The 18,373-nt window shown below is 49.1% G+C and overlaps 6 protein-coding genes across 6 annotated transcripts in view; 2 read left to right on the top strand and 4 right to left on the bottom strand.

The window, feature by feature from the left end:
• Positions 1 to 200: 200 nt before the first annotated feature.
• Positions 201 to 2,102, bottom strand: CNK00050 (expressed protein). Its single transcript, XM_567774.2, has 5 exons — positions 1,398 to 2,102; positions 1,064 to 1,343; positions 933 to 1,003; positions 770 to 868; positions 201 to 717 (listed from the first exon to the last, which is right to left on the bottom strand). The coding sequence occupies exons 1-5, from the start codon at positions 1,590 to 1,592 to the stop codon at positions 277 to 279; spliced, it is 1,086 nt and encodes a 361-aa protein (XP_567774.1). The 5' UTR covers positions 1,593 to 2,102; the 3' UTR covers positions 201 to 276.
• A 513-nt stretch (positions 2,103 to 2,615) lies between these two features.
• On the top strand, positions 2,616 to 4,935 carry CNK00060 (beta-fructofuranosidase, putative). Its single transcript, XM_567775.1, has 4 exons — positions 2,616 to 3,171; positions 3,227 to 3,293; positions 3,343 to 4,469; positions 4,578 to 4,935. Exons 1-4 carry the CDS (start codon positions 3,007 to 3,009, stop codon positions 4,776 to 4,778), a joined length of 1,560 nt encoding a protein of 519 aa, XP_567775.1. The 5' UTR covers positions 2,616 to 3,006; the 3' UTR covers positions 4,779 to 4,935.
• CNK00070 (phosphoketolase, putative) lies at positions 4,923 to 7,896 on the bottom strand. The gene is made up of 5 exons (XM_567776.1): positions 7,553 to 7,896; positions 7,141 to 7,501; positions 6,259 to 7,087; positions 5,642 to 6,204; positions 4,923 to 5,586 (listed from the first exon to the last, which is right to left on the bottom strand). The coding sequence occupies exons 1-5, from the start codon at positions 7,854 to 7,856 to the stop codon at positions 5,139 to 5,141; spliced, it is 2,505 nt and encodes an 834-aa protein (XP_567776.1). The 5' UTR covers positions 7,857 to 7,896; the 3' UTR covers positions 4,923 to 5,138.
• A 1,430-nt stretch (positions 7,897 to 9,326) lies between these two features.
• On the bottom strand, positions 9,327 to 11,777 carry CNK00080 (lipid metabolism-related protein, putative). The gene is made up of 9 exons (XM_567777.1): positions 11,235 to 11,777; positions 11,113 to 11,181; positions 11,023 to 11,055; positions 10,800 to 10,974; positions 10,735 to 10,744; positions 10,131 to 10,677; positions 10,012 to 10,058; positions 9,883 to 9,948; positions 9,327 to 9,809 (listed from the first exon to the last, which is right to left on the bottom strand). The coding sequence occupies exons 1-9, from the start codon at positions 11,591 to 11,593 to the stop codon at positions 9,412 to 9,414; spliced, it is 1,704 nt and encodes a 567-aa protein (XP_567777.1). The 5' UTR covers positions 11,594 to 11,777; the 3' UTR covers positions 9,327 to 9,411.
• A 246-nt stretch (positions 11,778 to 12,023) lies between these two features.
• CNK00090 (conserved hypothetical protein) lies at positions 12,024 to 16,231 on the top strand. The gene is made up of 7 exons (XM_024658013.1): positions 12,024 to 12,710; positions 12,779 to 13,243; positions 13,303 to 14,412; positions 14,467 to 14,556; positions 14,611 to 14,816; positions 14,870 to 15,282; positions 15,344 to 16,231. Exons 3-7 carry the CDS (start codon positions 13,397 to 13,399, stop codon positions 16,010 to 16,012), a joined length of 2,394 nt encoding a protein of 797 aa, XP_024513750.1. The 5' UTR covers positions 12,024 to 12,710; positions 12,779 to 13,243; positions 13,303 to 13,396; the 3' UTR covers positions 16,013 to 16,231.
• Positions 16,232 to 16,577: 346 nt separating this feature from the next.
• Positions 16,578 to 18,373, bottom strand: part of CNK00100 (ubiquitin-specific protease, putative) — a 3,975-nt gene continuing 2,179 nt past the window's right edge. Inside the window, exons 2-5 of the mRNA XM_567778.2 lie at positions 18,352 to 18,373; positions 18,123 to 18,285; positions 17,413 to 18,034; positions 16,578 to 17,343 (exon numbers count right to left, since the gene is read on the bottom strand). The exon at positions 18,352 to 18,373 is cut by the window's right edge and continues 85 nt beyond it. Coding sequence (XP_567778.2) covers positions 16,973 to 17,343; positions 17,413 to 18,034; positions 18,123 to 18,285; positions 18,352 to 18,373 — 1,178 coding nt within the window. The 3' untranslated portion in view covers positions 16,578 to 16,972. The remainder of the gene's footprint in view (positions 17,344 to 17,412; positions 18,035 to 18,122; positions 18,286 to 18,351) is intronic.

Genomic DNA, 18,373 nt, shown 5'->3' on the forward strand with positions numbered 1-18,373 from the left:
ATGGCAGGCTGGTCAGGTGATACACGTGGCTTCCACGTGGTAGAAGGCCATAATCACGTGGCAATTGAATAATTCCACGTGGCTTGCCAGCGAAAAGAAACAAGAGACCTCAGGAATTGGCATATAGAGATTGCCCAATTGCTTTTGTAGGCCTGTTACACCTACTGCATGTATCTTTTCCTTTGACGACATTGTGGATTGGGGAAATGTGGAGTACCGTGCATAAATATAATGCTATAAATAGGTAAACATGATGGCCAAAACACCGCACTATGTTCACTCCTTCATCACCGCCGCCCCCTTCTTGGTATACTTCCTCCTCCGTTTCCCTTCCACAGTCTCCACCGTTCTACTCTCCCCCTCATCGCTAGACCCAGAAAGCACAGGGGCCGCCCTTTTCTTCTCCTTGGTCATCACCTTCATCCTGACCAGCTCCTCCCTCCCTATTCGGTACTTCGCAGGCATTGGTGTACCAACGTGAGCGTACTCGTAATGGTACCTCATGTTGTACTTCCAATGTACCTGTTCGCAACCGACCTCTTTGCAGCGTACAGGTGCATTGCTGCATTCTTTTGATTTCAAGGCACTCAGCTGTTGAAACGACTGGAAACTTGGACAATTGGAAGACGCTTGAGGGGTTTTCCCGCTCCTGGAGGCCTTAAGGAGGAGGGTGCAGCCTTCTCGACCGCAAAAACCACAAGGATAGTGCTTCCCGACCTGATAATCACAGATCAGCTTGGTTAATTCCACAAAATCATGTATGATCTACCGGTTTCTGGGCCTTTGGGATGCCCGTCTGGTAGTGGTAGGCAAGGATGTGGGCACCAACATGCGCGCGCAGTTTTTGGGGTGTGGTCTCAGCATTACACTGGATAAAGTTCATCAGATCAGGATATGTTGGATTGTAAGGCAAAAGAGGAAGTTGTACTCACCTGATAGCACAGAACGTCTAGCTTAGCGACAATCTCCTCTCTTGCACGCGCACTTTCGAGCAAAAGACGCCCTATAACCCGGGGTTAGCATGCAATTGACATGGTGAACAGTGATTATATGACTAGCGCACCATCTTCTGACGAATACGGGAACCGTTCCTTGATGACCTGTGAGACAGTGCTGGAAGTTCTCTTATTACCGTTCTCCTTGTCATTCTCCTTGCAATGGCCGCGAAACAGGACGTCGATTAAGACAGCCAGCTCCTCAACAGGATACTCCCAGACCAGACTCATCGATACAGATCTTTCCTGCTGAACTTGCCCGGCAGTATCCCCATCGCAAGCGTCCAGTTCACCAGAGACATTGGGGAAAAGGCGATGGTTGACTGGTTCACATGCCTTGCCAGGGACCTGAATGACACAATTAGTACGTGCCTTCAGTCTGACATCTCTCCCTAGGCTTACAAACTTTCCGGACCATTGTATTACCTCTGCATGGTCAATAGGGCTCTGTGAGTGCTTGACAAGCATAATCTGACCCTCGACATTGAACTTTGACAGGTCACTCGGGCTGATAGAAATGTATCGAGTCTTGTCGGTATCGTCTCGTGGAAGAAGTTGGGCCACATACAGCAAGGCTAGAGTGACATGCTCATGCATGCCTTCTCCAGTGCGCAGAAGAGTAGCCACAACATCACCACCAGAAAGCAGAGGTTTTTCCTTGTCTTGTGGATCATTGATGACAAATGATGTATGTTGGGCTTGAGTGCAACCACGAACGCGTCGCAAACGATCATTGGATTTGTTCGTTGTGTTGGCGCGGGTCGCAGAAATGGTTATTACCAAGGCTTGCCACCATGAAAAATTTCGGTGCTGCTCCGCGCCGGCCTGCCTCAGATTTAAAGTGGTGGGACCAGACTCGTGCGAGTGGTGGGGGGGTTGATGTCACCCACTCAGGAATTGCCTGCCTCTTGGATCCACAGGACATGGTCGAAGAAGAATTAAACCTAGAAGAGAGATCACGACAGGTAGCCAACGAAGGATCGAGTGAAGGAGGGTGGAGGTGTGGAGGCTCGCTCAAAAGTGGCGGCGGAGACCGCAATTTTCTTTAGTATTACTCGTACAGGTCATACTCCTCTGAATCGACTGTGACGTGACACGCTACAATGCCATGGGAATTTCAACGGACTCTAGTAATAAGCAAAGTCGTTTGTCGTATCTTTTTGTGCCGGCGGTTGAAAAAAAAACCGCTTCACGACGATAGCCTCCCAAAGCAAATTTCGGCGAAAAACAACCCGAAATGCGGGAATAGTTGCCGGTCAAACTTTTTAAGGTTTTTTGTCCGATCCGGTAGAGCAGTGACTCCCGGTTGCCTATTGGCTACGTAACACAACCACCACATCCTCCCCGCCGGTTATCCAGTACGCTATTAGCAACTGCCGATGTTATGATGACGATTTCAGATGTTAGCTCCGAGGGTTAGCTTATTTTTGTTCTTTCGCTACTCTTATTCGGAGGTCACATGCCGCTTCCCACTTGTCCTTTCTACACGGCCCCGGCTAGGTTACCATTGAAGGGATGATCCATGGGGATTTCTTCTACCCCGTGACCTGCCAGCTTCCCACACCGCACAACTGACAACTGTGCCTGAGGCTGCTTGTCGCATCGCCATCTTCGTCGTATGCCGTAGGCACGTCATACATATATGTTCCTGTTCTCGTCCACTAGCGCTCATTCTTGTTCCTCTTGAGTTATCCGTCCATCCCCGCAGCTCTTCGGCTCAGTTTTCTATTTGCAAGTTGTAGCTCACTCCCGGTAGACATTCCAGCATTGGGAAGCCAAGACCCCTCAATCCGCAGATATCAATGGTCATGTTCGATTTACCCGTTAAGCAGCCCTTGTGCCGACATCGGGCCGATTCATAAATCAGTTTGGGGGAAGCAGGTATATAAAGGCTCGCCCACGACTATGCCCTTTCGACAACGACAGCCGTCCTCTTGTGAACATACTATCACACAACTGCACGACAAGAGGAAGAGAAGACTACTTCTGAAGCGTGCCCACGACATCGATCATGTTCCGCTCCCTCGTCCCCGTCACCATCGCCGGTCTGGCATATGTCCTTCAGAGTCTAGCTCAGTCCACAACGTCAAGTGCTGCCTCTGTCCCTACTGGAGTCCCCATCGATGGAGACTACTCTGGGCCTTACCGCCCCAGGGTTCATTTCTCACCCCCAAAAGTAAGTGAGACTTTATTTCCCCCCTTTCTCGCTGCTGACAATCTACGCTGCGTAGGGATTTATGAATGATCCGAACGGTCTGCACAAGGATGGCAACGGAACTTGGCATCTGTACTACCAGTGTATGTCACTTCTGCTGTCGACAGAATCAACTGCTAATGACTATCTCAGATAACCCAACTGATATCGTGGCCGGGAATCAACACTGGGGCCATGCCACCTCTCCCGACCTCTATCATTGGACCAACCAGCCTATCGCCCTCTTCCCTCCCAATTCTTCCTCGGGAGTCTTTTCCGGTTCGGCTGTCATTGATACCAATAATACCTCTGGTTTCTTCCCTGATCAGGACAATGGCGTTGTAGCCATTTACACCCTCAATACCCCAACTGCCCAGGTCCAGCAGATTGCCTACTCTAAAGATGGTGGCTATTCCTTCGAAGAGTATGAAGGTAACCCTGTCTTGGATGTCGGATTGACTCAGTTCCGAGATCCCAAAGTTATCTGGTACGAGGACCATTGGGTGATGGTCGTCGCTTTCCCTGTAGACTACGTTATTGGCGTCTACACCTCTCCGGACCTCAAATCATGGACACACGCCTCCAACATCACCCACGTCGGTTTCCTTGGCCTTCAATACGAATGCCCTAACATGGTGTCCATCCCAATCGCCAACTCCTCTGATTCCTCTTGGGTACTCACTATCTCCATTAACCCTGGTTCACCACTTGGCGGGTCTATCACGCAGTATTTCCCCGGAGAGTTCAACGGTACCCACTTCACTCCCTATGATTCTGCTGCGAGACTCACAAACTTTGGGAAGGACGACTATGCCGGTCAGTTCTTCTATGATGAGCCTGTCAGTATTGGATGGGCATCCAACTGGCAGTATACAAACTTTGTACCGACAGGCGAAGAAGGTTGGAGGAGTGCGATGACATTGCCGAGGAAGAATTACTTTACAAACATCACTGCAGCCGGATGGGATCTCGTTCAAGAAGTGTACGACCTTTCTCCCGTCCTTGGGGACCAACTTGATACCCAACAACTCGTCAACAAGTCCTCCACTGCTACTATCACTGAGGCCGCATACATCGACGTCAACTTTACCATCCCTGATGATGCCTCTTTCGCGGAATATGCGTCGCTCAACTTCACCGTTTCTACGAACAGCTCAGGCGAGACGGTGAAAGGGGGTTACTTTTTTGCGGAACCTTATTCCATCGCCGCATGGCTCGATAGGAGAGACACAAAGGCGTTTGAAAGTCCTTTTTTCACCGACAAGTTCTCGGTAGCTCCAGTATGTTCTACTGTCCTCCCATGTGTTTTTCCAGTGCTAATCTTTTCCTCTTTCTCTTGCTTCCCTCTTAACATTTCTTTCCGTTATTCATCCACTGTGCGAAACCAGGCTCAACAAGCAAAAAGACTCCAAGTCATCATCGATCGCAGCCTAATCGAGATCTACATTGATAATGGTGCATTGGTGGGCACCATGGTTGCTTTTCCAGAGGAGCCATTCACAAAACTTGAGGTTACGACGGCCGGTTTGCCGGATGGCATGGAGGTAGAGGTGGGGGTTTGGGATTTGAAAGATAGTTGGACATCATGAGAGGTGAGAGTAGTATAGTTAAAATTGATTCAAAAAAGGTAGGAATCCTAGGTTAAAGGTTCATATAATATATTTGCAAGTTGTTGGGCGGAAGCATGCAAGGAACATGAAGATCGATCGTCTGTTCATCTACCAAATCACGCGTGGGAATGAGTGAAAATCTCCAGAGTTATTGGAAATATGCAAAAGATATGAAAAACATTTCGCTGGTAATTCACCAGTGCCGAAGGCGAAACATTATAAAGTATCCCGGAGGCCACTCAAACTAAGAACAAGAACCAACAGACAATTCATTTTCTTTTTTCGTTTGTACAATACACTTCCTTCTTACGACATTACACTTTTGACTGCGATCAACCCTTATTCGCTAGTACCAACGGATGCAACCTGTTGCTTGTTCTCTCCTCCGAACCCAAGCTTGCTCGCAATACCCTCAGTCTTGGGACCATAAGGCCACTTCCACTTCCTGACGTCCTCCGGGTCAATACCATGCTCAAAGGCCCAGTCCCTCGCCTTAATCTGGGCATCATACAGCTTCTCCCTCGCCATAGAACCCTTGTTTTTGAGGTGGGGCAGACGATCAATAGCGTCCATCGCGAGACTGTATCGGTCGGTCTCATTACGAATAGCGAGCTCGAGAGGAGTGTCGATGTTACCTTTCTCCTTGTAACCTCGGACGTGGATGTTCTGAGAACCAGGGCGCTTATAAGTGAGTCGGTGGATGAGCCAGGGGTAAGAGTGGAAGTTGAAGATGATTGGAGTGTCTTCGGTGAAGTAAGAGACCCACTGACGATCAGTAAGACCGTGACTAATTAAGCAAGTCAGTACATGTTCAAGGGTCGGATCTCGTGAGATGAACCTACGGATGGTCCACGTGAGAGATAAGCTTGAAGAGGTCAACGACGTTAACAAAACGAATCTTGAGCTCTGGGAGGTACTCTTTCAGGAGAGCAGTGGCAGCAAGAGACTCCATAGTAGGGACATCACCGCAACAAGCCATAACGAGGTCAGGGTTCTCGTTGGGGTCACCCACACACGCCCATTCCCAAATACCAAGACCCTTGGTACAGTGCGCAACAGCAGCCTCCATGTCGAGATACTGCAAGTGATCCTGTTTGTCGGCAACGACAACGTTGACATAGTTTTTGCTGTCGAAGCAGTGATTCATGACAGAGAGAAGACAGTTACCGTCGGGAGGGAGATAGATGCGGACGACCTCGGGGGACTTATTGGCGACGACGTCGAGGAAACCGGGGTCTTGGTGAGTAAAACCGTTATGGTCCTGACGCCAGACCGTGGCGGTAAGAAGAATGTTAAGGGAGGAGACTTTGACACGCCATTCGACTTCGAGACACTTTTCGATCCACTTGCAGTGTTGGTTAACCATAGAGTCGATGATGTGGATGAAGGGCTCGTAGGAATTCAGCTAGAAGGAGATGTCAGTCATGAGTTAAGGAAAAGTATAAAAGATAGCACTCACAAGACCATGTCGACCAGATAAGACATAACCCTCAAGCCATCCTTCAACTGTGTGCTCAGACAAGATCTCCATCACCCGACCCGCGTGAGCGAGGTTACCACCATCAGTGTCCTCGGGCAAGTACTCGCCCATCCAAACCTTCTTGCCTGCCTCATACACAGCTGCGAGTTTGTTGGACTCAGTCTCATCAGGGCCGAATAGACGGAAGTTGGTCTGGTTCTTCTTGATCACGTCCCTAACAAAGAGCGCCATGTTTGACATGCTGGGGGCAAGAGTCACACCAGGAGCGATGTCCTTGATGGCGTAGTCCTTGAAGTCGGGAAGATTCAATGCCTTGCGGACCAAACCGCCGTTAGACACAGGATTGGCAGACATACGGGCTTGACCTGCAGGAGGAAGAGCCTTGAGCTCAGGGATAAGTTTACCATCCTCAGTGAAGAGCTCTTCGGGCTTGTAAGATCGCATCCAGTCCTCGAGGAGCTTGAGGTGTTCAGAATTGGAAGCAACGTCGGCAAGGGGGATCTGGTGGGCACGCCAATAGCCTTCGAGGTGGTGGCCAGAGACGTTTCGAGGAGCAGTCCAACCCTTGGGGGATCGGAGAATTATCATAGGCCAACGAGGACGGAAAGCCTTGCCAGAGTCTCGAGCTTGCTTCTGGTAGGCCTTGATCTCAAGGACAGCCTTTTCGAGAGTAGCAGCCATAGCTTGGTGCATAGAGGTAAGGTCAGAGCCTTCGACAAAGTAGGGCTTCCAGCCATAGCCGATAAAGAGAGCTTCAATCTCTTCGTGGGAGATACGAGCAAGGACGGTGGGGTTGTTGATCTTATAACTAAGTCAAGAATGTCAGTTGTATACTAATCGAGAAAGGAAATTGTGGCCTACCCGTTGAGATGTAAGACAGGCAAAACAGCGCCATCGGTGATAGGATTCAAAAACTTAGTACTGTGCCAAGAAGCAGCCAGAGGGCCAGTCTCACTTTCACCATCACCGACCATAGTAAGAGTAATGAGGTTGGGATTGTCAAAGACCGTACCAAAGGCGTGGGAAATGGAGTAACCGAGTTCACCACCTTCGTGAAGAGATCCAGGAGTCTCGGGAGTAGCGTGAGAACCAACCCCGCCGGGGAATGAGAATTGCTTGAAGAAGCGTCGCATGCCTTCGACATCTTCGGTTATGTTAGGGTAGACTTCAGTGTAGACACCTTCGAGATAGGACTGAGAGAGGACAGCGGGGGCACCGTGACCTAAAGTGTCGTCAGATACCAGAAATTATAGAACAAAATGAAGGGACTCACCAGGACCAGAAACGAAAAGAGCATCCAAATCATACTTCTTAATGAGACGGTTCATGTGGATGTAGGTGAAAATCTGACCAGCGTCGGAACCCCAGTGACCCAAAAGACGAGCCTTGAGATGTTCCTTCTTGAGAGGCTCCTTGAGAAGTGGATTTTGACGGAGATAGAGCATACCAAGACAGAGGTAAAGGGAGGCCCGCATGTAGGCATCGATCTTCTTGAGCTCCTCCACTGTCAAGGGCTGGTCCTTGACAGTCGAGCGAGCCTGACCAAAAGAGGTGAGGGAGGATGTTTCTTCAGCCATGCTGAGAAGTTGTATTGAGTGAACTGGCTGTAAATGCAATAGTATGGGAACAGGTGGATTCTGGTGGAAGCGGTTAGTCTTATACAGCTGAATGCTGCTTCACGGGCGGAAGCTTGTGGGAACGACTTGGTCAGTGTCGGGCAGAATTGGAGCGATGCGGTCATACTTCCCTCGCAGATCCTACGGCACAAGCTGCGGAGAAGTTGATTCCGCCCTTTCTGGACCCTCCGATAACCGGTGGATAACCCTAATAAACCTTCAGGCACTTTCCCTTTTTGGTCATCTCTCCCTACTTTTTGAATCCGGCGTGTCAAAAAGATAAAGATAACCCACGGTTCCCGGCGCCGTCCGACGCTTCGTTATCTTAGTCCCTGTTCTTCCCGAGGGGTTCTAGGGTCTTTGTGCGAGCACGAGCGAAGACCGGAGAGGTAGATCTGCATAGTCGACTGATGTCGTAGAAAGGCATATTGGACGGGGTCAATTGAATGAAGCACCTGCCCCACAACCGTGAAGGTGCATGCTGTTCAGAACAGCGCAACATGCAGGACCTTAAGCTTGTTCAAGCATCAAGCAATACCACGCAACAAGCAACATTACTGCATTGGCAAGGAAGAAAAATGATCTAAGAAGACATACGACAGCCGCAAAAGCTTCCCCTTTTTCCCGTCCCATGGCCTGAGTGATGACCAATAATGCAATGGCTCCATCCATCGGTTTATCCGTCCATCGGCAAAATTCGAGAGTCAAGAATCCAAATGTCGAGCATAGCAATGGCGGCCGTCGTCGTAGCCGTAAGGTCCCACATAGCAAAGGGGACGGAAAAGGGAAAAGTGAATGGAAAATGGTCGGCGACCACCAAATATTATATTCCACCAGCTATCTGCCTGCATTCGTTCAGCATGGCCAGCATACGCCGTGCTACCTACAGTGATACCGCCGTCTTTCGTACCAATGCTACTTAGGCCTTTGTTTAATCTATCCACGCATCCTCTTCGTCGATTCGGGCCCCTTCATTTCCCTTAACCTTTGCCGCATACGTAACACAAAACGCAAAACCATACAAGGGCCAGCAAGGCAAATGCCGACGGCACGCAGCCCCCTCGGTAAACCGCCGGCTACATCTTAAATAAATCGATCACCAACAACGTTCGTTCTGTTAATTACGAATTGCACTTCTTGTAGCGTACTAAACGCCGCCTTCTTAATACGTATATCGATCGATACCCTTAAAAGAACAGCCAGACACATCAATGCCCTCTCTTTATTCATAGTAAAGCTTCTTGTATGATGCACACAACGAATGCGTTCTTATAACGTTTTCCAGTCAGACCTTCACCAAAGCAACAAGCGAAGACTAGAGGAGTTTGTGAAAGGCACCCTTCTTCTTTGAAAGACAAGCAACCAACGATAGTGAGCGCCCCATTAATTAATAAACTATACCCGGTGAATATGATTGAGAGCGGAGATGCATGGATGTATGATTACTTGTATAAGGGTCCAACAACAGAATGGTTCTATAACCGTCGGTCTATCATTCTAGCGCTCGTTCAAAGTCCTACAACCCTTGCACCAGCCCCCCTTCTCCTTCATCGCTTTCTCCTTCCACCACTTCGCCCTCCTTCAATACCTTCCACCCAACCTTTTCAAATCCCGGTATCTTGTACTTTGGGTTAACAACCCATTCCCATCCTCCATCCGCGTTCAGTTCAACATCCGCATCAATGTTCGACTTAAAATCCGCATTGCCATTTGCTTCTGCCCCCAGCTTCACATCTGCCCCCTTTGGACCGATTCTCGATCCAGCAACAATGTCCACGCGGGAATCAGGATCTTCATCGGGAGGGGAAAGATCTCGCGTGCAAGCTGAAATGAATTCCGAGACAGGCTTGAGAACCCAGCGCTGCTTGGACTTGGTTTTGTCGAAGAAAGGACCATCGAACCACCCGAGGTGGCCTATAGGGATTGCAAATCAGCCTCACTGCCAAAGAGAAATAAAATGGGGAAGAAGTAGAAACGAAAGACGAACCACCTCCGCCTGTGACAGCAGTGTAAATGTGTGACGAGGCCACAAATTCATCGAGAGGCAAAGCACCTATAGGAAAGGTGACGGGATTAGCCCATAGTTCACGCCTTACGGTTCCACAAAAAGACATACCTCCATCCACGACAGGATCGTCGAATGCATTGATAGCAAACAAAGGGCTAATATGGGGGAGCCACATCAGATCCATTTCAATTTGAGAGAGAAGACAAAATGAAAGATAACCAACTTACACCTTGACGTTCCTCAAAACGTGCGTCGAGCTCGCCCAATCATAGTATTCCTTCGCACTAGGGAACGGCCATGCCCCAATCCCTCTCGGTCCGCCAATCTTGGAAACCAGCAAATCATCAATTCTCCTCAATCTCGATTGCGTCCCTTGGTTCTTCCTCTCTGCTTTGAGTTCCTCAATGTACTCCCTAATCGGGCTATCTGGCGCTTCAAATACGGCAGGATTTTGGTCAAAGGCTTTGAAAAAGAGCCGAAGAACATTCCTCCCAAGGGTAGAAGAATACACCCGAGCAGTGAACCAGTCGTTCTCGAGTTTGTGCGACATGGCTGTAAGATCCCAAGGACAACCTAGGACGACGCCAGCAGAGAGGATTGAAGAATAACCGTACTCGCCCAGATAGCGGGAGATGATGGATGCTCCGAGGGAGAAGCCGATGCCGATAAGAGGGGAGGATGGATGGCGGTTGCGGATGAAATGGAGGGCAAGGGCGAGATCCATTGTGGTACCTGCAGAATACAATTGGCATGAGGTTACAGGGACACCTGCGCCTGCGATTTAGAATCATTAGTTTCTCGGTCTTAACATATGAAGAGGAAGCTACAGACAACCTCGAAACTGTAAATCCATTCGTCAACCACACGTACACATACATGGTATGAAACCAACTCACATTGACCACCACACCTCTTCCGCCCAAACCTCCGTCCTCCTTGGGTTTTGCCACCCACGCAAGGATATTCCTGACATAACTTTCGTGGCTACCTCCAGTGAGACCGTGGCAGACTACAACTGTCGGTGCGTCGGCCGGAAGTCCATCGTGATTTTCAGGAGTGGCATCAATGCCCCTGATCTGGCCTTGAGCGAACATATGGCATAAAAGTGAAGGAACTTACAATGTCCCACCGTCGGGTAAGCGGAGATATGTACTAAGAATGACTGTCAGGGCCGCTTACGGCTGAAACAAAAATCGTGATATAACTAACCGAATGTAATGAACTTTATCGACTTTGGTGAAGTCACCAGCAGCTGTGAAAAGTGTTTGAAGGTGCCCGCTAAGGACACTATTTAGCCCATATACATCCGTCGCTCTGATCATGCCACTTACTTTGGAAGCCAAGCAGCAGGAGTAAACCTCCCCATCAAACTCGGCACACTCTCATTAATCCACTCTGTCAGGTTCTTGTTCCCTTTGCCCGTCTTCGCACCTCCAGACCCTAAACTGCTCCTGAGCTTAACTATGCCAGGTTTGGAGGGTACGATTCGCACGATATCTCTCGCCCACCTCGCCATGCCTAAGGAACCGACGAGAGAGTAGACGCTATTGGAGATGTTCGAGAAAAGAGCGCCGAGGGTGTAGTAGTAGATTGCCGAGAGGATAGCTGAGAAGGTCGTCCCCTGAGCCTTGGTCGCTGCTGGATGTTCCTTGGATGGTTTGGATTTTTTACTTTCCTTCAAGGACAGCATGGAGAGGGTACGGAGTCGAGTGCCGATGAGTTATCGATATACCTGTCCCTTTCACACGGACTTTGACGGTTTGTTGGGAGCTAGAGTGAGTATGATCTACGTTCTAATGAATGTGAATTGTCGGGAAGGTAGCCAACGCTAGAGCTTGTGGTAAATCTATGTCAGTCGAACGAAGACGTTGAATTGAGGAGATGAGCAAGACAAAGCTCTGAACTTGAAAAAACATCAAGGCGATGACGCAGAGGCGGGCTGGCGTTTGCCCGATTTCGGTGAATGGCCATAAGCGGCTATGTCCGCCTTCGGTGAAACTTGGGACCAGGACCCAGGCACACTGTCCACTTGCCCAACGGTTCCTATGTTCCTAGACGCCATCTGTTGCTGGTGGGAAGAATGCACGGATCACATAAGCCTGCGATGGATGGAAAGGATAGTTCTCGTCTAGCATTCTCAGCTAAAAACGTCTTTTGCACCAACTAAACCGCGCATTGCCCCTTCTGCGGGTTCGTCCCAATCAACTGAGGTGCGAATCTTTCCATTGCGGCCGTTCTTCGCATATCCCCTATCGACGTTCAATTTACGAATGCTCTAACTCAGTCATCCTCCCTCTCACCTTGCAAATTGCACGGTACTCGAGCATCCCAATCTCCAAAAAACACACATACCACCCATAAAAAGTCATTGCACCTGAAGGGCATGCACTTATTATTATACGCTATACGCAAATCACGGAAGGCTCGCCCAATATGCCAAACTTGACGACAGATGATGATCAAAGACACCATCTGCCGGGCCTGGATCAGCGGCTCGAGGGCTAGGGCATGAGGGGGGAAAGTTATGTCAGGGCTTTCAGGGACGCGGTCAAAGAGCTTGGGAGGGCGAGGGACGACGAGTGACGATAGCCGGAGACGAGGGAGAAGTAAAGACTGTCGTCACATCGCGCCTTTGAAGGACTTGATTGACAAAGCAACAACAACATCAGACAACGTGCATCTGTGTTTCAGTGGACATGAGCGCTTCCGGTGGAAATAGAGATCGACATCCTTAAACAAGCGTGAGCCCAGGAGCTTCCCTACGAGAAGCATCTTTGAAGCTCGTGCAGTCGAGCACCATGTATCGGGTGTGTTTGATATCGTGACTGCGTTCCATAAGAATTCGAGGCCTTTGTTAACATCTGCTGCTGGACAGATAGCTTGATAAGCGACGACCACCTTCGTTCATTTTCTTTTCCCTTCGGCCCACCCCTCCCTCTCCTGAGCAGTGCTCTTCGCTATCCATCCCTCATATCGGCCTGCCCGCCCAAAGGCTTACCTTCCGTTTATACCGATTCATTCTTTCTTTGACCCCTTTGTCTTGGGAGCTGTCCGATCTTGAGCTTCATTTTCACATCCAGGCTATGGTACACTGTGCATCAGACTCATAAGGTCAGTTACTGAAGCTCAGGACGAGATTCAGATATCACTGTTTTATCATCCTTTGGTGTTCAAAATATCCGCATCACACTAAAGAAGCCTTTGCCTCTCCTTTATTCTCCAGCCTAGGTAATGTCAAATCTGGAATGGGTTGTCTAATATATGACCTTGACTGTGCGCAAGCGCTCTCGTGATGTGCGAGTGGCTATATTCTGCCGGCTGTTCTTTCAGTTGTCCAACTGTAAGTGCTTTTACCTCTCGGGTAGACCTCAATATGGTCGTGGCTGACAATGAATCCAGTATTGTCACTCTTTGTCCCTATCTGTCGTTTGAAGTATATTCCGACTCGCCGCTTGCAACCATCTGTCATCCGAGTGCAAGTAGTCTTCGCAAAATGGTCGACCTATCTGCGCTTTCTATCCCCCAATTCTCCTCCTTAAGCCCTTCGGACGGCTTCTCACCTTTGAAGCATGCTTTTGGTCCTTCCCGACCACTCAGCATCGCACCATCTGATTCTTCATCAGAGCCTTTAACGGTATCTCCGGCAGGGACCAAAACTTCCTGGGCGCTTATCTCTTACTCATCTTGTTGTCCCGATAACTCGCAAGATATCATCGACCGTTCTCCCTTTCCCACTTCTACAAATTTTACCAGTTCCTTCTCTATGTCTCAATCGCAGCAAAATAATGATACATACTCGTACCGTATGACACCTAATACTGGCACCAGCCAGTGGTCTCAATCACCAACCGCAGACAACTCATTCATCTCCTCACCTTTGACAAAGAGCATAGCCTTTCAAAACGGTCTGACAGGCATTTCTCCCATGTTTGCGACTTTCAATACCACTTCTATCCCCAATGCAAGTTACCCTACAGCCGCCCATCCTATTAATCCTTCTTGCCCCATGCCAGTTCGAGGCTACTCTGCAAGCTCCGCCGTGCATTCGCCTAACCGGCGTCGGTCCTCCACACTCGTCACCCTTTCTTCGCCATCACCAATGACGCCTCCATTCAACCACTACCCCTACCCTCCTCTACACATCTCTTACCCAAGCACGCCATCCTCCGTTTCAGCGAGAAATCTCTTCCGGCAACCATCAATACCGGCGTTTTCGGAGAACAAGAGGATATTTCATCCTTCCCCAGCGGGGAAAACGCCTGCTACTGGAGCAAAACTGACCCAATTGCCTTACGAGCATGGATATGAAGGAGGGTCTCAATTTGGATCTGGAAATATGCTTGGAGGAATGGGCATGAATATGGAAACTGGTAATCCTTTAAGTCTCAATATGTTCCCACAGATGAATACAGGCTTTCGTCCAGGGAATGGACAAGAATTCAAGTTGCCGAGGTTTAAACCTACAAAGGAGCAGTTGGAAATCCTCATCAAATCGTATGAAGAGAACAAGTGAGTTAAGCTCTCGATTTTGTGAACGAAACTGGGTTTCTAATAAGGTGGTAGAACTCCAGACGGTCCAACTCGGGAAGCACTTGCAAAAAAGCTTGGCCCGGACGTGCGTCCCAAAACTCTGCAGATTTGGTTCCAAAATCGGTAAGCACATTCATCACCTTGTATTCTGAATCCGAAACTTACATCTTTCAATAGTCGTTCAAAATCTCGCGCGAAGGAGCGCGATGCGGCCAATATTCCAAAACCTTTACAAACCAACAGTCCGACCATCAAGCCGTCTGCGCAGGGACACGAGAAGGGTAAAAGTGGACCAACAAGATCAACTAGCGGGGGGCCGGGTGAAATGAAACAAGGAGGGGTTAATATAGAGCGTTTAAACAGCCTTATCCATGATGATGATCGTAGGTTTTATTATAATGCGATTGCCGGCAGCTGATCAAGATGATGTTCTCAGCGAGCTTGTCCATCCTCCCCATCACTGTGCTTTCGATTGCCAAGTGGACTAGGTTCCTCACCCCTGGAACAGGCAATATATGCCCCGACCTAGCTGCTTCTATCCGTTTCCGTTCAGCCTCCACTCCTTCCCATCCCTCCCCTCTCTTACCCACGCTGCACCTCTACGTCCTCCACACTACCATCTTTCGTATCGACATTCCCCTGTCCGCCTCTGTCATCTCCAATCTCCAAGCGACGAATAACCCATCAGTCATTACAGATGCAGTGGCTGTGCGATTCGAACTTGGACGAGGTCAAGTAAGATTTGCGTGTTGGATAGATGAAGAAGGCGCGGGATGGAAGGAAGTCGGTGATTTTACGGGAGGCGAAGCTGGAGCCGGGGGTAGAGTCGAGTTGACCGGACCGGCCTCTGTGAGCATCACATCTGCTGCTTTTGAAATAAATAAGAGCTTACTCCGTCCCACGACAACAGATATTACTACCAGCCTTTTCTACAGTCCAACAACTCCTCACGAATACCGCCTATCCAACTCCTATTTCCAGTTTCCTCATCTCCGGGCCCATCTCTATCCACCCAAAGCCTATCAATGCCTTGCATCTCCCCACCAATGCCAACACTCAGTCTCACTCCAATCCAACCTCAACCCCACCTTCCTTTTCCTCACCTCCCAACCTTACCGCCACGCCGCCCCTTCCACTTTCAAGTGTCAGCGTCGATACAGACATGATGTCCCGCTCCCATCAAGGGCAACAAGCTGCTACACTAGCTCCAGCAGGACATCAGAGACAGCGGTCCTTCTCACAACCGATCTTTCCGACATCTGCATTGATCAGCGGTATGATGCCCATTGACACGAGCTTATCGAGTACTGCACCAATTGATAAAACTACCAGGGACTCTCTCACGATGCGTCCGTCGGTCAATACAACATTGCAGGCTAGTGCACAGAGCAGCTTTGAACCCTCACCCGTTTCGTTCATCGGGAATAGCGGCCATAGTCAAACCCCTGTAACAGGCTCGTTCAATGGGAACGCAACAGTTCTAGGGACCGACCAGCTCTGGGAGTCTCCAGGCGGTCTTTCGGACAGCACAAGCCTGACATTAAACATCAACGAATTCGAGTTGGTTGAAAAAAAATAACATGAAGATGGGTACCCCGGCTTCTATGGCTTCTTCCGCAGAAGGGCAAAGTACCATTAAGCAGAAAGATTCGTAGGCACCTGATGACATTGACTTCAACCGAACACTGCTTAGAGGAAAAAAATCGGGCGGCTCTGTTAATTACCATGTCGTTATATATTTGTTCATTTCAGCATCTTTCAAAAAGAGTTTGTAAGGCTAATACTGTCTCTATACCAAGTTATTGTGATATTTCTTGGATATGCTTGATGTATCTTATTTTTGCATGGCAGGAGATGAAAATGCACCGAGTATTAGTTAAGTGACCGGAGAGGTAAACCTCGACGGCTTTACCGGCCACTCCCATCATTCACCCTCTTTTACAACCCCTGTCACCCAAACTCTTCATTTCGTACTCTGCGGACAGTCAAGAGAATTTCCATCGACAGAAGGGGGGAGGCCATAATCATTCATTTATTTGTATCTGAATCACATGTATGGTTTTTAATGTATCGTTCTTGTCGCTTTCAATCTTATTATTTGAACGTTGAGTCTTATGATTTTGAATCAAGAAACAAAAACGGATCGCGATTAAACTTCCCATTCATATAAATATGCTATTACTCAACCCCCCCAACTGGATAATATACACATTGCTCATCCCAAACCCGTTCATTTCAAACTATATGCACCAAAAAAAGCCCCAAAGTCACATCGACGCTAGCTAAAGTACTCCTTCAGCCCCAACAGGCTCTTTCTTCTCTTTTTTTCTTTTCCCCATCTCGCCTCTACCTCCTTCTTTGGCTCCTCCCCTTCCTTCCGCGTACCGATCGCTTCTCAAGCCTACCCCTGCCCTTCCTAGCACCCAACGTCTATCAATTTTACTCACGACACCTCCCAACCCGCTCTACAAGATCAAACGTCCCCTGTTCTAAAACCCGGCGCATACGCGCTTTTTTTTTTTTCTTTTCTCTATGCTTCTTACTGCACCCTCTTATAGAACAGCAAGTACGCACACCTCTCCCTCCCACCGACCGACCCGGTTTCCCCACCCTTGGCTTGGTCCAGGGAGACAACCACATCTTCTTCTCGCACTTCACGTACATTTTCGTCATCAAAGTGGAGCCACCTGGATGCTATTGTCGTTGATGATGGTGGTGGTGGTAATGACGATGATGTTCCCGCGGGGCTTTGAATAGAGGTGGACGATGTGGAGCTGGAAGAAGAAGAAGAGGGACGAGCAACGGAAACGGTGTAATGTCCTCCTGAAGCTGAAGAACCGTGGTGGTAGACTACACCGAAGAGGGCGTATTTTATAGAGGTCGATGTCCGCCTTGCGGGGGATATTATTTCTAGTCACCCGAACAAACGCTGTCAGACCACGAGACAAAAAAACAAAAAAAAAAAAAACAACAACTCACCGTTAGGGATCGCCAAGTCTACACCATACGCCACCGCCTTACTCCTCTTCACCACACCACCTTCCTCTGTATCATACACAAACCTCTTCAAATGACAAATCAAAACCTTTGGCCAAGTCTCCACATACACCGTCTTGGTCGCATCCACTTCCCCACCTTTAGCCGCCGAATATACTCCATGTATAATCTCAGGTGTGGAGATCGCACGGAGGGCGTCGGTGATGGACAAGATGGCAGGGCCGGTAATGTCGAGTTGGAGCGGTTGGTAAGGTTCGATGGTGACGCTATCTTTTTGACCGGGGGTATGGAGGATGGAACGGAGTTTACCGCCGAATAAACGTGAGACGGCCGACTCGCGGGATTCGGTAGCGCGCACGACGTGCGTCTTTTGTTTCTTGCCGACTTCGAGCCAGCCAGAGGATGAGTCGGCGTTGCCGTTGATGCCGGCGCCGGCGCGGGGGGAAACGGGCCGTTCGACTTGTCGACTAGAAGAGTCGCTGGGTTGACCGTTGGGCATAGATGAAGAAGTGGTGGATGTTTGTGAGAGGAGGTAGATGATTTCTTCGTGTAAAGTGTTGAGGAAGAATCCGAGATACTCTTCAGCATCTTCTTGGTAACCTCTCTGTGTTTATCAAATAAGTAAATAAAAATGTTATCAGTCAAACGTTTTTCATAGCACTGGCGAGATTTGGATTTAGACGTCGACTCACGCGCATAGAGTCAAACCTCTTATTCTCCTTCATAGCATCATACACATTCTCCGGGATAAACGCCTCTTTCCTCGAATCCTTGTCCTTTCCTTTCCCCTTGGGTGTTGACGTTGTTGATGTTGATGATTCGGGTGATGAGACAAACTCTCGCAAAAAGATGATCCTATAATCGTCGCATTGTCAGCCCGCGCCTTGTGTTTTTTGGGGGAGACGAGAAGACGAGACTTACATCGCCTCTAATAACGGAGTCT

The sequence above is a fragment of the Cryptococcus neoformans genome, assembly GCF_000091045.1.
Source record: "Cryptococcus neoformans var. neoformans JEC21 chromosome 11 sequence".
Lineage (NCBI taxonomy): Eukaryota > Fungi > Basidiomycota > Tremellomycetes > Tremellales > Cryptococcaceae > Cryptococcus > Cryptococcus deneoformans.

Coding starts and splice junctions, on each gene's coding strand:
- CNK00050 (XM_567774.2), bottom strand. CDS start 1,592: ATGCATGAGCATGTCACTCTAGCCTTGCTGTATGTGGCCCAACTTCTT. Junction 1,004..1,063: donor CCCGTATTCGTCAGAAGATG/GTGCGCTAGTCA, acceptor CCCGGGTTATAG/GGCGTCTTTTGCTCGAAAGT. Junction 869..932: donor TAGACGTTCTGTGCTATCAG/GTGAGTACAACT, acceptor AACTTTATCCAG/TGTAATGCTGAGACCACACC.
- CNK00090 (XM_024658013.1), top strand. CDS start 13,397: ATGGTCGACCTATCTGCGCTTTCTATCCCCCAATTCTCCTCCTTAAGC. Junction 14,557..14,610: donor CAGATTTGGTTCCAAAATCG/GTAAGCACATTC, acceptor ATCTTTCAATAG/TCGTTCAAAATCTCGCGCGA. Junction 14,817..14,869: donor CCTTATCCATGATGATGATC/GTAGGTTTTATT, acceptor TGATGTTCTCAG/CGAGCTTGTCCATCCTCCCC.
- CNK00060 (XM_567775.1), top strand. CDS start 3,007: ATGTTCCGCTCCCTCGTCCCCGTCACCATCGCCGGTCTGGCATATGTC. Junction 3,172..3,226: donor TTCATTTCTCACCCCCAAAA/GTAAGTGAGACT, acceptor TACGCTGCGTAG/GGATTTATGAATGATCCGAA. Junction 4,470..4,577: donor ACAAGTTCTCGGTAGCTCCA/GTATGTTCTACT, acceptor GTGCGAAACCAG/GCTCAACAAGCAAAAAGACT.
- CNK00070 (XM_567776.1), bottom strand. CDS start 7,856: ATGGCTGAAGAAACATCCTCCCTCACCTCTTTTGGTCAGGCTCGCTCG. Junction 7,502..7,552: donor TCTTTTCGTTTCTGGTCCTG/GTGAGTCCCTTC, acceptor ACGACACTTTAG/GTCACGGTGCCCCCGCTGTC. Junction 5,587..5,641: donor ATCTCTCACGTGGACCATCC/GTAGGTTCATCT, acceptor TTGCTTAATTAG/TCACGGTCTTACTGATCGTC.
- CNK00080 (XM_567777.1), bottom strand. CDS start 11,593: ATGCTGTCCTTGAAGGAAAGTAAAAAATCCAAACCATCCAAGGAACAT. Junction 11,056..11,112: donor GATAAAGTTCATTACATTCG/GTTAGTTATATC, acceptor AGTCATTCTTAG/TACATATCTCCGCTTACCCG. Junction 10,975..11,022: donor TTACCCGACGGTGGGACATT/GTAAGTTCCTTC, acceptor AGGCCAGATCAG/GGGCATTGATGCCACTCCTG.